Below are 14,864 nucleotides of genomic sequence, written 5' to 3' on the forward strand. Positions count from 1 at the left end.
GCACAATTTGAAATTTCAGCGTCAGAGAAGAATATTATTGGTTTGCCCATCTTTTTTTCTACTTTTTTGATAAGATTGCAATATTCATGTCCTGCAACAGAATCATGGTACATCTGTGGGAACATTGGACCATTTGCGAGGTGGAAAGAGTTGTGTTTGCGAACCACTGTAGCATTGGCGTGGTTATCACTGACGAGGGCGGCGGCGTAATAAGCCCTGAGACCATTAGCGAGCCTCAATTGGCGCAGCTTGCCGACTGCCGCTCAATAGAATTGTTGTCTTGCTGTCTTCAGAGTCCCGAGTAACTCAGGAAGGTCGGCGTCGAACAGCAAACCCGAATCGAAGTTGTCGAGGTGGGACACTACAAGATTTAAAATGTTGGACGTCATCGTCAAACGCGAACGCGACGTCGTCGCAGACTCGAACGCGTCATCGTCAAAAACAAGACGCAGTCAAAACCGTCGGCGTCAAAAAATGGCGTGACCCGACGAAGCAGAAAGTGACGAACGGAAGAGTAAAGTCTACAACAAAGACTATGTATCTTTCGTGCGACAGAATCATTGGCGAGGTAAATAATCATTTGAAACCCTAGCAGAGCCCTCGATCGCCATTATATATTGTTCAATGGCATATATATATATATATATATAACTTTTTAAAAGGAATGGCCTGAGGCAATTATACGAGCCCTAGTCATCCCCAATGCGCCTTAAAATTCGGGTATCACACCCTCCACCAGGGGGAATCGAACCCCAGACTAAAGGGGACTTACAACTGACAAACAGATGTCTGATCAAATGTATATCTATATATATATATCTATATATTGTTTTCTTCGATTAGGATTCAGTTTTTGCTTCAATTTTTTTGGTGTCCTTCTCCCTTGCTAAAGATGTATCCAAAAACAAGCGGTGCTCCAAGTCACTTCTGGAGGACCCTACGGGGGAAACCTGGCACTAAGTTTCAATTCAACTTAGTAACTTATCCATAGACAGATGATCAGACATAGGTAGTGAACAAGAGTCTAAGGAACCTTCTGAGGTGTTTTGTATTGAAAAAATATTAACCAGTGGAACCTGATCCTACCCCAAGCCGAATTTGCTTACAACAAATCTGTGAGTCAAACCACGAGATGCACCCCATTTGAGGTTTTGTATTGACGCAACCTACTCACTCCACTTGATTTGGTATAACTCTTGGCACTAGTTTAGTGAAGTTGTTGAAGTAAGGGTGCAAGAGATTTAGAAGTTACACGAAAAGGTGGGAAAGGAGATCACCAAACAAAATCGTCAAGGCACGGGCCAATAAAATTAGGAAGAAGATGATCTAGTGTGGATCAGATTGAAGAAAGAAAAGTTCATGGTGGTGTCCTTCGGAAAGCTTAGGTCAAAGGCAGATGGATCTTAAAAGATTCTCAAGGGGTTGAATGACAACGCAAAATAGCTCAACCTACCAGCTGAGTATAATATTTCTGCTACATTCAACGTAGCATATTTGACTCAGAGCTACAGAGAACAAAAAACTTAGATGAGATCGAATATCCTCCAACCACAGAAGACTGATGCGAGGGTCATCAGAGCTCACCACTGGTTGAACTAGCTAAGGATGTTGAACTGGTTCAACAGAGTTGGTCAGCCCTTTCTATTGGGTTAGGGTTGTCACCGAAGAGGAGGGGGCTTCCCCCTTAGTTATCTATTATTATTATATATAAGATGTTTTCTTTGATTAAATTTCAGTTTTTTTGTTACCTGTGACTTTCTCCCTTGTTAAGGTTGTATCCAATGATAGGTGGTGCTCCGGATGTATCTTGCTCCAAAGTGGTGATTATCTCCTCGTATTCCCTCCCCTTTTCCCTCCTACCTACCGTGGCAACTCTCAACAGGTCAACCTCACCCGTATTCCCTTCCCATTTCCTTCCTCCAACCCGCAGTCGGCTACACTCAATCGGCCCTTATCTCTATTTACAACCTACCCCACCCCTTTCAACACCCTGCTACAACCTTCTTGTTGCAGCCATCGCATCATACCCTACTGTCGCCCACCTCCTTATTTTTTAATAGCAAACCATAGTCATCCTTTGCTGCCTTCCGACCATTCAACTACTTCCGTGCATGTTTTTCTATCAAAAATCGCAGCACCGCCACCCTCGGCCTATGCCCTAATCGAGTTTGTGTCGTATTTTTGGCATTTCCTAATTTTGTGTATTTGATTGTAATCCCTATTTGACTTTTAGTAATAAAAGTTGCATTTACGTTATCATTTGGGTTAACTCCGGTATCAACCCCATTGTTGAAAGAAGGCACCAAAACCCTGGAAAAGAGGGGATCAACTCCCCCCTGTCTGGATTGGTCAGTCTAGGCATAAGAAACACGGATGGAGCTCCCGCGCCTCTCTCTGCACACCTGCATCATGGAGACACAATAAAATAAGTAAGAAGATTCCAATCATCAGCCCTAATAACATCAAAGGAAAAAAAGTCCTAAAGATAACAACTACATAGATCTCACGAAGACACATATCTCTAATCCAAAAAGTCAAAATAAAGGCAAAAATTACTGTTACTAATGATATAGGCCGATGAAATCACCTAGAGTGGCAACGCCGCCTAAATGAACTTCCAAGTAGACAATGCAAGTCCTAAGAGCTGACAAACAACCATAATAAATGCAAATAAAAGTGGTTTAAAGTCATTCTCCTATCATTGATCTGTTCACACGCATGACAGAAGAGGCCAATTTTATGATAACGAAAAGGAACACCTCCAAGCCAATCTCAAACAATGATTATTTCATAACTTCCAAGTAAGAACTTATCAGTTCTTGGGTATTAAGCTTAAAAAGAGAAATCGAGTAGTCATGGACTTTATTATCTTGATTGTCGCCACGGATATGATCTTTATAGAGGCCCCAGAAGAAAGCGAATATTTTTTATGATGTCTCTAAGAAGCTAAACACATATAGCTACCAAAAGCAACTCGAACTACCTGCCTAAGAAGATAAAGAGATCTATGTAAGGAACTGATGCCTTCAACAAAGAGGGAAAGTCTAAGTTATGTGAATGTTAAGTATTTACCTCTGTATGATTATCACTTAAAATTTAAATTTACTGAGTAATATTTTTGGCTCAAAAGTAGATAACTCTGTAATATGGGGTATTGTTATTACCAAAACAAATGAAAACAAGAAGCTATCTACATGAAGTAAAATTCTTTGAAAAGAATTACCCCTATTTGTATATGTCATGAGTTTATATAGATTCTTTTCACATAGCATTACTTAGTACAAATGCTAATGTTGAGGTTTTATTACAAAAATTAAATCGTTGGTTATTAAGGCATATCACAATAAAGGAACTTTATGGGGGTTTAACAAATAGAGTCGATAAGGAACAACCAAGTATTTACCTCTTTATGATTATCACCTAAAATTTAAATTTACTGAGTAATTTTTTTGGCTCAAGAATAGATAACTCAATCATAAGGAGTTTTGTTATAACTCATCATAGCCAAAGACTAGAAATTTGTTAGATGGCCAAGCCATCTTTGAATAGAAAACATTTAAACTCAAACTGCATATGCGCATGTCAAGTTTTTATTAGTTGCTAATTTTTTATATTAACAATGACAAAAACACCTCAACCATAGAGCTAAGAATATTTCAAGAGAACTTGGTTTGCCGATGATTGAAAAACAAAAGAAAGAAGGCATAAGCAGCAAGTGAAGATTATAATAAATTGGCATAAAGAGAATATGATGGAGGTTGACCTCCATTGAAAAAAAGGATGTCATCAAGAGTAAATAGGTAGGAACGCTAATCAGAGAGAAGTTTATGACCAATAGTAAGATGCCCAAGGTGGCATTTTCTTCAAATAAAAAAAGCCTTCCTACAATAGTGAAAGGAAAGATGGCATCTTGAAATCTAATAAAACAAAATTGAAACACCAAAGAAATCTTCCACAAGTCATTGATAAGGATCAAAGTTGACCTCTTCTCGATCTTAGAGATACAACACCAACCTAGTTCATAAGTGTGTGAGGAAAGCTTTAAAAGATAAACCTGAAAAAAGAAAATTGCAATTGGCTGAATCCAACGCCTCCATTTATTAAACTTTCTGAGATTGGAGTAACACTAGTAGAAGAAGCATATGCCATCGTAACTTTTAAGCGAAAACACTTTGAGAGATCCTGTTTTAGTGAGAGAGTGCTCCAATTTTAAAAGGACCTTGCAAACTTGTAGAACTGACTTACAATTGTAAGAAAATAAATCACTTGTCTTGCTAATCATTTTTTATTTAATAGTATATGGCTATGTTCATTATAATTTATCGTAAACAATGCTTGAAGTCCCAAAAAAATGTTCATACATATTGCATTCATCATTATTACAAACCTTAAACTAATTAACCATTTTTTTAACTAAAAGTAATAATAATCACTTGCAATACATTTTTGAATTGAAATCATGCCGCCAAAGCCATACAACTAGATTAATTTCAAGGGCTGGATAAAACAATAGAAAAATTGCAAACAAATATTAGAAACTTAGAAACTATAACAAATTACACTTAGGACAACCATCAATAATCACAAAATAACAAAAGGTAAGCCATCAAATGCAGTAACTAACGGTAATGAATCAGACTCGTCCTACACCAATTGCTACCACGAACTTAACTGATAATCATCAAGAGAAACATATAAACAAAAGATTGTGCAAAAACACCAACAAAGAATTTACAAGATCATTAAGGCGTGTGCCAATTCATGTATGAAAATAAAAATAGAAGCTCCCGTGATCGTTGAGTGATGCGGGAAGTCCTGTGACCAAGATGTTGTGGAGTTGGTTTGTCCTTGTCGGGCAGTCCTAGTAATCCTATTATTATAGATGTATGTTTCTGATGTTATAGGATTAATTTTTATTATGTTTTCTATCAGAACAGTCGTCGGCAACCCTTAGGTTGCATCCGATGATAAGTAGTGCTCCAGTTGTATCTCGTTTTGAGGTGATGATTATACTCGGTGTTCTCTGCCTCCACTTAGGACAACTATCAATAATCACAAAATGCTAAAAGGTAAGTCATCAAATGCAGTAACTAACGGTTATGAATCAGACTCGTCTTACACCAATTGCTACCACGAACTTAAATGATAATCACCAAGAGAAACATATAAACAAAAGATTGTGCAAAGACACCAACAAAGAATTTACAAGATCATTAAGGCGTGTGCCAATTCATGTATAAAAATAAAAATAGAAGCTCCCGTGATCGTTGAGTGATGAGGGAAGTCCCGTGACTGGGATGTTGTGGAGTTGGTTTGTCCTTGTCGGCCAGTCCTAGTAATCCGATTATTATAGATTTGTGTTTCTGATGTTATAGGATTAGTTTTTATTATGTTTTCTATCAGAACAGTCGTCGGTAACCCTTAGGTTGCATCCGAGGATAAGTGGTGCTCCAACTGTATCTCGTTTTGAGGTGATGATTATACTCGGTGTTCCCTGCCTCCACATCCCTCCCCTTGCTGCCACCTTCCCCTCTCCTCCCTGCAACAATCCAGACACCTGTAGTGGGTGTCTCCAGACAGTCACAACTCACCCCACGACCACCTATTGGATTTGTTTCTGATGTTATAGGGTTAGTTTTTGTTGTGTTTTCTATCAGAATAAGTCGTCGACAACCCTTAAGTAGTATCCGAGGACAAGTGGTACTCCGACTGTATCTAGCTCTGAGGTGGTGATTATACTCGAAGTTCCATGCCTCCACATTCCTTCCCTTGCTGCCATCTTCCCCTCTCCTCCCTGCAACAATCCAGACACCTGTAGTGGGTCTCTCCGTACAGTCACAACTCACCCCACGACCACCTATTGATTGTCTTCACACAGTTGCAACTCTCCAGACTACTACCTCCTTGCTGGGTTGATCTCTTGTCGTCCCAGCATCCCCTGTAGGCTTTCAAACTGCCCTTCTCTGGCCCTCCTACACCTTAACCCTACCCTTCCTACCACCAACCACCCTTCCCGACCGTAACCCAATCGCCAACCAATCGCAAATTTCTGACATCCAGGTATCCATCCGCTTCCTACCTTCCGCTCATCCTGCCTCCACATATACTAGTTCCCTCTCAAACCGCAGCACCACCACCCTCGACCTAAGCCCTAATTTTGAGTTGTGTTGTCACTTTGGTTATCTCCTATTTCCTTAATTTTGGTTGTAATTGCTCTTTGATTTCAGTAACAAATTTTGCATTTCTCGTTGTCATTGGTTAACTCTGATATCATGCTCTTTGGCCTGGAACATAAATTGGGAAATGAGAACCAATTAAAATTTTATCCCAAGTTATTTAAGTGCCCTTAATAAGAATATCAAATTCCTTGATTCGATAGTATAAAAGAAGCTTATTCCCTTTACCAAAACTTTCACATTCTATATCATGAACATCAAGATATATCTCTCTCCTCGACCAACATGTTTGTAATTATTAGTGCTTATCTTTCTTGGATTAAACAATTTTAAATTCTTAGGTAAAGACTTTCTCATTTATTAACTATTTTCTAGAAAAATTATTAGACATTTTGAAAATAATATAACAAATAATTTTATCAAAAATACTCAAAATGGTTATTGAAAGAATAGTGCCACACTACTTAACCTATAAAATAAACAAAACTACCAAACAATGATTTGAGAAATGTATTACACTTCAAGTACCTTATAAAACTTGAGAAGGCCTTTCTACAAATTTTAGCTTAAGTTAGCCTAGAACTCCCAAGGATGATATAAAAATTTTATCATTGTTAATAGATTTATTAAGGTAACTCATTTTTGCCATTTTCCAAAACAAAATATGCCTTAAACATTGAATAACAATGTTTTGAAAAATTGTCAAATTGCGTGATTTGTGAGGAACTATCATTACTAAATGTAATATTAGGCTTGTTATATCTTCTTAAATAAAATTGAAAATTATTTAGAGATCAAAATTCCCTTGGTCTTTCAATAACAAATTAAAAAAATAAAAGAAGTAACTAATTTATTACGATGCCTTGTGGGTTAAAACAAGGGCACATGAGATCTTCACTTGCCAATGTTTGATTCATTTATAATATTATCATTTCAAAAGTGATTAAAAAACTCATTTGAAATTAACTACGTTTATAATCTCAAGATGCCAACTGATCTAGATGGCCTTCACTGTCATTTTTTTTTATGTGGCATTTACATTTGTACATGACTTTCTTCACACAAATGTGAAAACCAAGGTATACAATTATCAATATGTTAAAATTGTGAATCAAAAGCATTTTTCAAGTGAATAAAATGATATCAACTACCTTAATTCACATTCATCAATAATGCTATGTAAACACAAAACAAAAAAAGATATATATATATATATATATATACATACATACACACACATGAAATTGTGGCCAATTCGAAATTAATAGAAAACTTTGACAGAAGTTTTAAATTCTTTTTTTTTTTTGTTGATTATTTGTTATGTCTTTAATGTGAAAGATATGTATCCTATGAAGGAATTATATATCCTAAATACTTGGAAACTAACCCGCTTGCTAGATACCAGGCTCATTAATTGCAGTTGCATCTCCATCCAAACTTCCTCAAAATTTGAAGGTATTATTTCTAATCAAGCTTCTAAATCAACAAGCACGGTCATAATCAATTGAAAGAATCAGATTTTGTTTAAAAAGACCTAAATAACTAAGGAAAATTTGCAGAAACTTGCACCATACTTCCAAGAGTAGCTAGGTCTGCCCTTCTTTCATCAATTTCAAAGGAGCTCAAATTAATGCCACTCAACTTCCAAGTGTAGCTAGGTCAATCTCCCTGATTATATGAATTTCATTAACAGATAAATGTTCTACTCTTTTTTTATAAAACAATATTCTTGTCATTTTTATAAATAGAAGTCACTTGTGACGATAACTAATTATTTAATAGTATTAAAGTTTGGTTGCTTACTGCAATTCAAATGGTTGGTTGGTTTTTTTCCTCTTTTGCTCCTCCTCCTTCTGCCACATATCCAAATCCAAATTCAAAGCTCTCAAGTTTCCCTTCGCAAATCTTAAATTGCCTTAGCACCTCCATAATCCAAATGCTGATAAACCTAACATTACACAATCAAAAACTCCTCCTAACTTCACCATTCTTATTAAACATAACCGCACTAACAAAAGCAATTCAAGACAAGCCCATATCCTCCGAGTAATCCTTAATCAACCTCGCCATCTCCATTCCACTTTCCAAGCCAAACCCACATCCTTTTATAGCTCTTGACCAAGGGGCTAAACCTTAATTATGACTGACTAAACCCAACCTCAATCCTTCATAAACCCTCTGTATAATATTTCACCACAACTATGAATCATCTACTCTCCAGTAGTACACAACAAAATAACAAGTCACTTCTCATCCATTTTAAATCCTCACATCGCCGCGATTAAGTTCCCTGGTGGAGTACACTACAACAAAGGGGGACATTATTTAAAACGGATCAAGCCAACCACTAAGGAAGTTGCTAAGGATGGAGGCTCATCAAGAGAAGATAGAATACACAAATTCCATTGATGGGGTGTAGTATTTCAAGGTAAGCCCAATAAAGGAGTGGCCAACATGTAGGTTATTGTTTCCATAGGAAAGGTTACCACCATAAAACTCTAATGGGAAGACTACTGGTGGGTCAACCACTATAGGGATCATTAAGGTGTAACTAAAGCCAAAAAAGATTGGCCCTATAAAAGAAAACCCAATCTTAGGAACGTGAACTTATTCCTCAATCACCAAATGGGGGGAGGTTGAGTGAGATGGAACCGAAGCATATGGGAATGGTAGACAGGGAGTGCAATATGTGTTAATTGCCAAAGGTTGCAAAGAATGGAAGGCCTTCAAATTTTTAAGGTGATGTGACTATAAGGTAAAAAGGAAAAAAAAGGTGCAAAAAAAGAACAAAAAGTTTCATAACTAATCTATAAAATTTACATAGAAAAAGGACAACAATCGATGCAATTCGTCTAGCCAAAAACAATTGAGCATTCATCCAAAATTCCTACACACTTGACATCTATCTAGAGAAACTAGCCGCTCCCTTTTGCCCCTTTGTGTCAGATTGCATCTTGTTGAACAAATACACTTTCAATGTTCAGAGTTTCTAAACTTACATCCCAAAAAATAATTTATCAATCTTAACTATAAAATCAACTCCATCCTTCAAAATCTTAGTCCAAATATCACAGGTGAAAATCTATAAAAAAACCTTCAAATTATTCATTGGTCGGAGGCTGGATAATAGTTATTCAAGCAATATTGATAAAAAAGAGCAAAATCAAGAGAAACCTATCCAAAAATGCAACCATTTTCGCGTTGAAGAGAATGTTGATCCACAAGCTTTAGGTTACGTTGAAAGGAATCCACTTTAGCCATAAAGGATACTCATGTTTTATGGAGAGGAGCAAACAAATTATGTTCTCTTTTCAACATTGGACCTAGCCTCTCAATCGTTGATTAATATGTGAATGAGTTAAAGAAGGGGTGGTATCTCGGTATTCTTCATCATATGAAACCATAGATTTGGAAAAGTTTTGACTTCTAAATAACAAATAAATATCCATAGATAGGGTGGGGGGCAGGCAACTAAATGATCACATCCATCAATACATTTTGAACCCTACATTCTCGTAGCTGATCCTAGTACGACTTTCTTTAATGGGTATCTTTCCTTTGAAAGGGAATTAATTCAGAAATCCAATGTATGATTTCTATAAATAATTATTTCTTTGTTCTGCAATCACCCAAAGAATCCAACGCAAGTTATCAATGGAAAGCAAACAATTCCACTTATCTGCACTGGCTTACAATATCCATGAAATTTCACATTAGTTTCATCGATAGGATTATTAAACGGATTTGAAGGATCAAAAACATCCTTGATGATGATTTCAATTGATTTATTTTTATTTAATCAAGCAACATAAAAAAAAAGAACACAATAAATTAATTCATTTGAGAACGCATATGCACATATCAGATCTTGTGAAACCACTGGAGTGCAGAAATCCTTATAACAGCCAATATTTCGGATTGAGACAATCCTGGAAATAAAATGGACCGAAGCAAATAAAAACCAATTTTACACATTTCGTTGTTTCTGGGAGTTCTTCAATTCACACAAAGAAGACTATAAACCGCTAGCGGGAATACAAAAATACCCAGCAGATTCCATCAAATTGCCCACGGTAAAAGCATTGCATACTGAAAAGCTTGAACTCATAGTTTGCAGCGCGAATGGCCAGCACTATCAAATGCCATACAAGTCTCAAACTACCCAAACTTTTAGTGGATCAAATCCAATTGAATCTTCTTAACAAACAAACTCACTCTCAGACCATAAGCTGTCATAGAAAAAACTTCTCAGATAAATGATCTGACCATGTACGGGAGAGAGCGATACCTGGCGAGCGAGCTTCCGATAGGCAGCCTTGATCTCTTTGCTACTCGCCGACCTCGAAACTCCAAGTGTCGAGTAGTAGTCTATCGAAGTAGCGGCAACAACGAAAACGGAGAAGGCTCCGCCGCTGCTCCGTGGGCGGCTCCGACGCCTCTTTAAGTGCCGGAAGGCGAGTGAAGCATCACCGAAAAGGTTGCTGTCCGTTGAACAAATAGAGAAAATTGCGCCACCTCGAGAGAACTCAGGCTTAAACCCTAGGTTGGTTTTCGAAGGAACAGGCGGCAGGGAAGATAGCGAAACAGCCATTCTCTCACCACGAGAGAAGCATGCTAGACGTTCGTTTTATGGCTGCGAGAGGAGAGTGAGTTTCCTAGAGAGATTGGGGAGACGTACGATGCTACATATCCACGACTAAAGGGCTTGCCAATGAGCCTAGAAGACCCATCCAATGGGTCTACAAATCCCATCTAATGGCCCTAGAAAGCCCATTTTAGAAATGAAAACACCGATTAAGTATAAGGAAAAGAATATACATGCAATTTGCAGCACAGGCCGAAAAAATTTTGTTCGTTTTCTTTCATAATTAGCGTTAATTGATTATATTAATAAATATAGTAATATATGCATATATTACTGTGCCTATAATTATTTATATGTGAATACAATTAATAAATAATCTTATTGTGTATGTAGGGAAGCTGATGCTTCGATTGATAATTTAACAAGCTCAATTCAATCGAGAATTTTAATTTATATCCTATAAAAATTGAGCCGAAGATAATGTTGTAAATGAGCTGAGCTTGAGTGAGCTGAAGGTTTGTTCGTGCTTGCCTCGTCAATTTCTTTTTTTTTTTTTCATGTTCGGCTCATGTTCGAAATAGCTAGTGATTTGCATATTCGTATTTGACTTGACTTAAACTCAATTATTCAAATTAAGCTATTTTTCAGCTCAAAATAATAATTTATTAAAACTCCTCCAGCAGGGACGAGTGAAAAAACCACCATGAAAATTGAGAGTCACGAAATAGCTAGTGATTTGCATATTCGTATTTGACTCGACTTAAACTCAATTGTTCAAATTAAGCTATTTTTCAGCTCGAAATAATAATTTATTAAAACTCCTCCAGCAAGGACGAGTGAAACAACCACCATGAGACTTGAGAGTCATAATTTAAAGGGCATGAGTTTTTTCCCCCCCTTGTATTGGTCAATGTGGAATTAAGTTAGAAAGGCTGAGACCACGGGCTAGATGGAAGGTGGGATTAGGGGTGGAAATGAGCCGAGTAGGCTCGCAAGCTGGCTCCGAGATTGGCCCGTTAATGGGCTCACAAGCCGAGCTCATCGAGCCACGAGCTCAAGCTCAAACTGGAGCTCATTTATTAAACAATTGGAGCTCATCCTGGCTCGGCTCGTTAGCTCAATCAATCTACCACTAGTCATTCTTCTCCATCCACCAAACAATTCGTGCTTGAGTTTGACATGACAAACTTTTCTACACAATTTGTGGCGGGAGGGAAGTACGGTTTGGGGGAGGGACTACAGCAAGGGCAATGAGTAAATTTTCTTACATTTACAAAACATACCATCTAATTCTTAGGTATTATTTACATATTCAAACGAGGAAAAAAATTTTTTTTATTTACAATCCTAATTAAAATTATTTAAAATTTTTAAGCTTAAATATTTTTTAAACAATAAAACTTTTACAAAATAAATATCATAATAATATTATTTATTTTGTTCAATTAAGGGAATAAATATTATTTCATCTTAATCCATTCCTTTCTGATTCAATGAATGAATCAAAGATGGACTATTTAATAAGCCGAGCATAAACTAATCGGGCTCATATATATTACAATTGTCATATGACTTAAGGGCCTGGGTCAGGCCCACCGTCATGTGATCCCCATGCGTAAGGGCCCACCAACAAAACTAATTACTTCTTTAATCCTCACTTCCAAAATTACCCTTACTTAGATCGCTTAGCAAAAAATAGATCAGAAGCACTTTCCTTTAATTGCTATCTTCTAAGACGAGGGTCACATCATCAATCCCACACGTGGGTCCCACTCCTATACAGACCGATCACTTAAAATGAGAATGGCATGTAAAGTAATTATTTAGTAAAAAGGGGCTAATATTTGTTATATAGCCCAAACTCGTTACAGTAAAAATAAATCTATCGCCATTAAAGCCGGATGACGTGGCACACGAAACCAGCGTCCAAAGGCTTCGCAAAATCTAATAGAGATCTCGTCCGTTGTACCTTCCCAAATACGACGCGCTAAAGCCGGTTCGGATCAGGCCGGTGGGCCATTGCCGGGCCGCGCGTGCGCTTGGGCAGAGGCCATCTCACGTCACGCGACGTGCTCCACACTCATCGAGGCCCACAAGTGGGACCACACTAATCAGGCCGGTGGGCCATTACCGGACCAAAGTGACTTAATAAAGGACAATTTTTTTAAAATTATTTTATGTCTAAAATGTAAACCTCACGATTCCTGCGTTTTCACAAATCAAACACCTAAACATTCATTTTTACGTATAGGCCACCCCCACCAATGGCTAAGCCATGAGGATGAGGTGGCTTATATGTAAAAATAAAACTTTATATCTTCGAGATGTGTGTATATGGAATGGGGGTGGTAAGTATGTGAAAGCCACAAGCATACCACTCAATTTTTATGTATTTGAAGTAAATTAAAACATGAAAGTTAACGCATTAACATATGAAATCTAAACATAAATAAAACGTCTGGGGAAGGAAATTTATAGGATAAAATGATGAGAAAATCACACGACTTACATTACAGGTGTATGAAAACACAGTTAACTAAGATGCATGAGAAATGAAAGCACGAAAATTGTTATTGTGTGTATAAAAATGAAACAATGTAAGAAGTACAAAAAACGCAAACTCGAGCAATCGATCCTTGCAATACACTGTGATCCTCACCGTTCAGAACGAGCTTTTCGTAGATCTCCCTTATACAATTGCACTTATTAACTCATCAGAATCTCTCCAAGCTCGCAAGAAACAATTCTAGGAATCTTTCCTGAGGATAACAATTGAAGAAAATCATAGGGTTGACAGAGACTCTACTAAAACCTTAAGATAAGCAACTTCAACAACTTCCAAGTGTTCCTTAAGTCGTCCTAAGTCGTGCCCAAGTTCTCGTTGTATTGTTATTGCCGAAATTTCCAAGGAAAAAGTAGCCAAAACTGGACTTCGTGTGACTTTTGTTAATTACATGTATGTATCATATAATTTGAAATATGCTCTCATCTAACTAAATAAACTATATATTTACACACAAACAACGCAATATTTTGTGTCGCGTACTCGACCTGTTTTTTGGCATTCACGGTATAATACCCCTCAGGTCAGGGGTTCGAACTCTATGTCATTCCACATTACAAGACCCCAACCTTAAGGAGGAGGTACTTCAATTGTTAGGCACATTATGAGTGGCTGAAGGCTCGTAGCATTCCTAAAATTAAAAAAAAAAAACAGTAATTTATAATGATTTTGTTATATCAACTCATTGTCTATATCCACACTGATGAGTAAGTAATTGATGTCCACTATACATCCATGAATAGTTAAAGCAATATCTACATAGACAGAAGAAAAGACAGTGAGATGAGAAAGAACAAAAACTATACACTGACGAGCATTAAAGCAACAATCTTCAGTAAATTTCATGAACTAAAAAAAAATGGAATTTATATAAATTTCTTATATACATTTAACATATAAACATACATATTTACATGCATATGACTCGAATCTTTCACTCTTTAGGTGGCCTTTAGCTGCATCTTAGATTTACGTTAAATAGGATTTATGAAATCCTGTAAATCCGGATTTTGTCTGAGCCCTGCTGCGGCGGAAGAGTTTGGGAGTAACGGTGGAATAAATTTACCTCACAATCAGATTTATGGAATCTGGATTTACGTCTTAGAAGTGGCGAAACGCAAGAATGAAAGATGGTACGCGAGAAAACTGCAGCTAATAGAGCGTTAGATTGAATTTTTATCTTTTTTTATGTTTCGTTGGATCTAAGTTAAATTCATGACTAATTTCAATTAATACCATGCTACCAAACATCACCTTAAACTTGAATTTTTATACATCAAAAGTGCTGCTTTTTTTGAGTGCTATGTTTACAAATATGAAAATTTAGATGTGAGAAATGTAAATACATAAGAAGTGCATGATATGTATGTAAACAGGGGTAGACCCAAGTTGGGACCAAGGGGGACAATTCCGCCCTACCCCCACCCCACTCAAATTACCATATTTTACTTGTATAAGAAAGGAATTTGGTATTTTGTCCCACTTGAAATATTATAAATTTGGTCTTTTGTCTCTCCTGAAATATTACTTTGTCCTTCGT

At 37.0% G+C, this 14,864-nt stretch overlaps 1 protein-coding gene across 2 annotated transcripts in view; it reads right to left on the reverse strand.

The window, feature by feature from the left end:
* The window catches only part of LOC110021816 (chaperone protein DnaJ), a 73,870-nt gene extending 63,049 nt beyond the window's left edge, over window positions 1-10,821 (reverse strand). For both annotated transcript variants that reach the window (XM_020720481.1, XM_020720480.1), the window contains exon 1: window positions 10,465-10,821. In XM_020720481.1, coding sequence (XP_020576140.1) covers window positions 10,465-10,767 — 303 coding nt within the window. In that variant the 5' untranslated portion in view covers window positions 10,768-10,821. The remainder of the gene's footprint in view (window positions 1-10,464) is intronic.
* Window positions 10,822-14,864: the final 4,043 nt, after the last annotated feature.

Source organism: Phalaenopsis equestris, unplaced genomic scaffold (assembly GCF_001263595.1).
Source record: "Phalaenopsis equestris unplaced genomic scaffold, ASM126359v1 Scaffold000149, whole genome shotgun sequence".
NCBI lineage: Eukaryota > Viridiplantae > Streptophyta > Magnoliopsida > Asparagales > Orchidaceae > Phalaenopsis > Phalaenopsis equestris.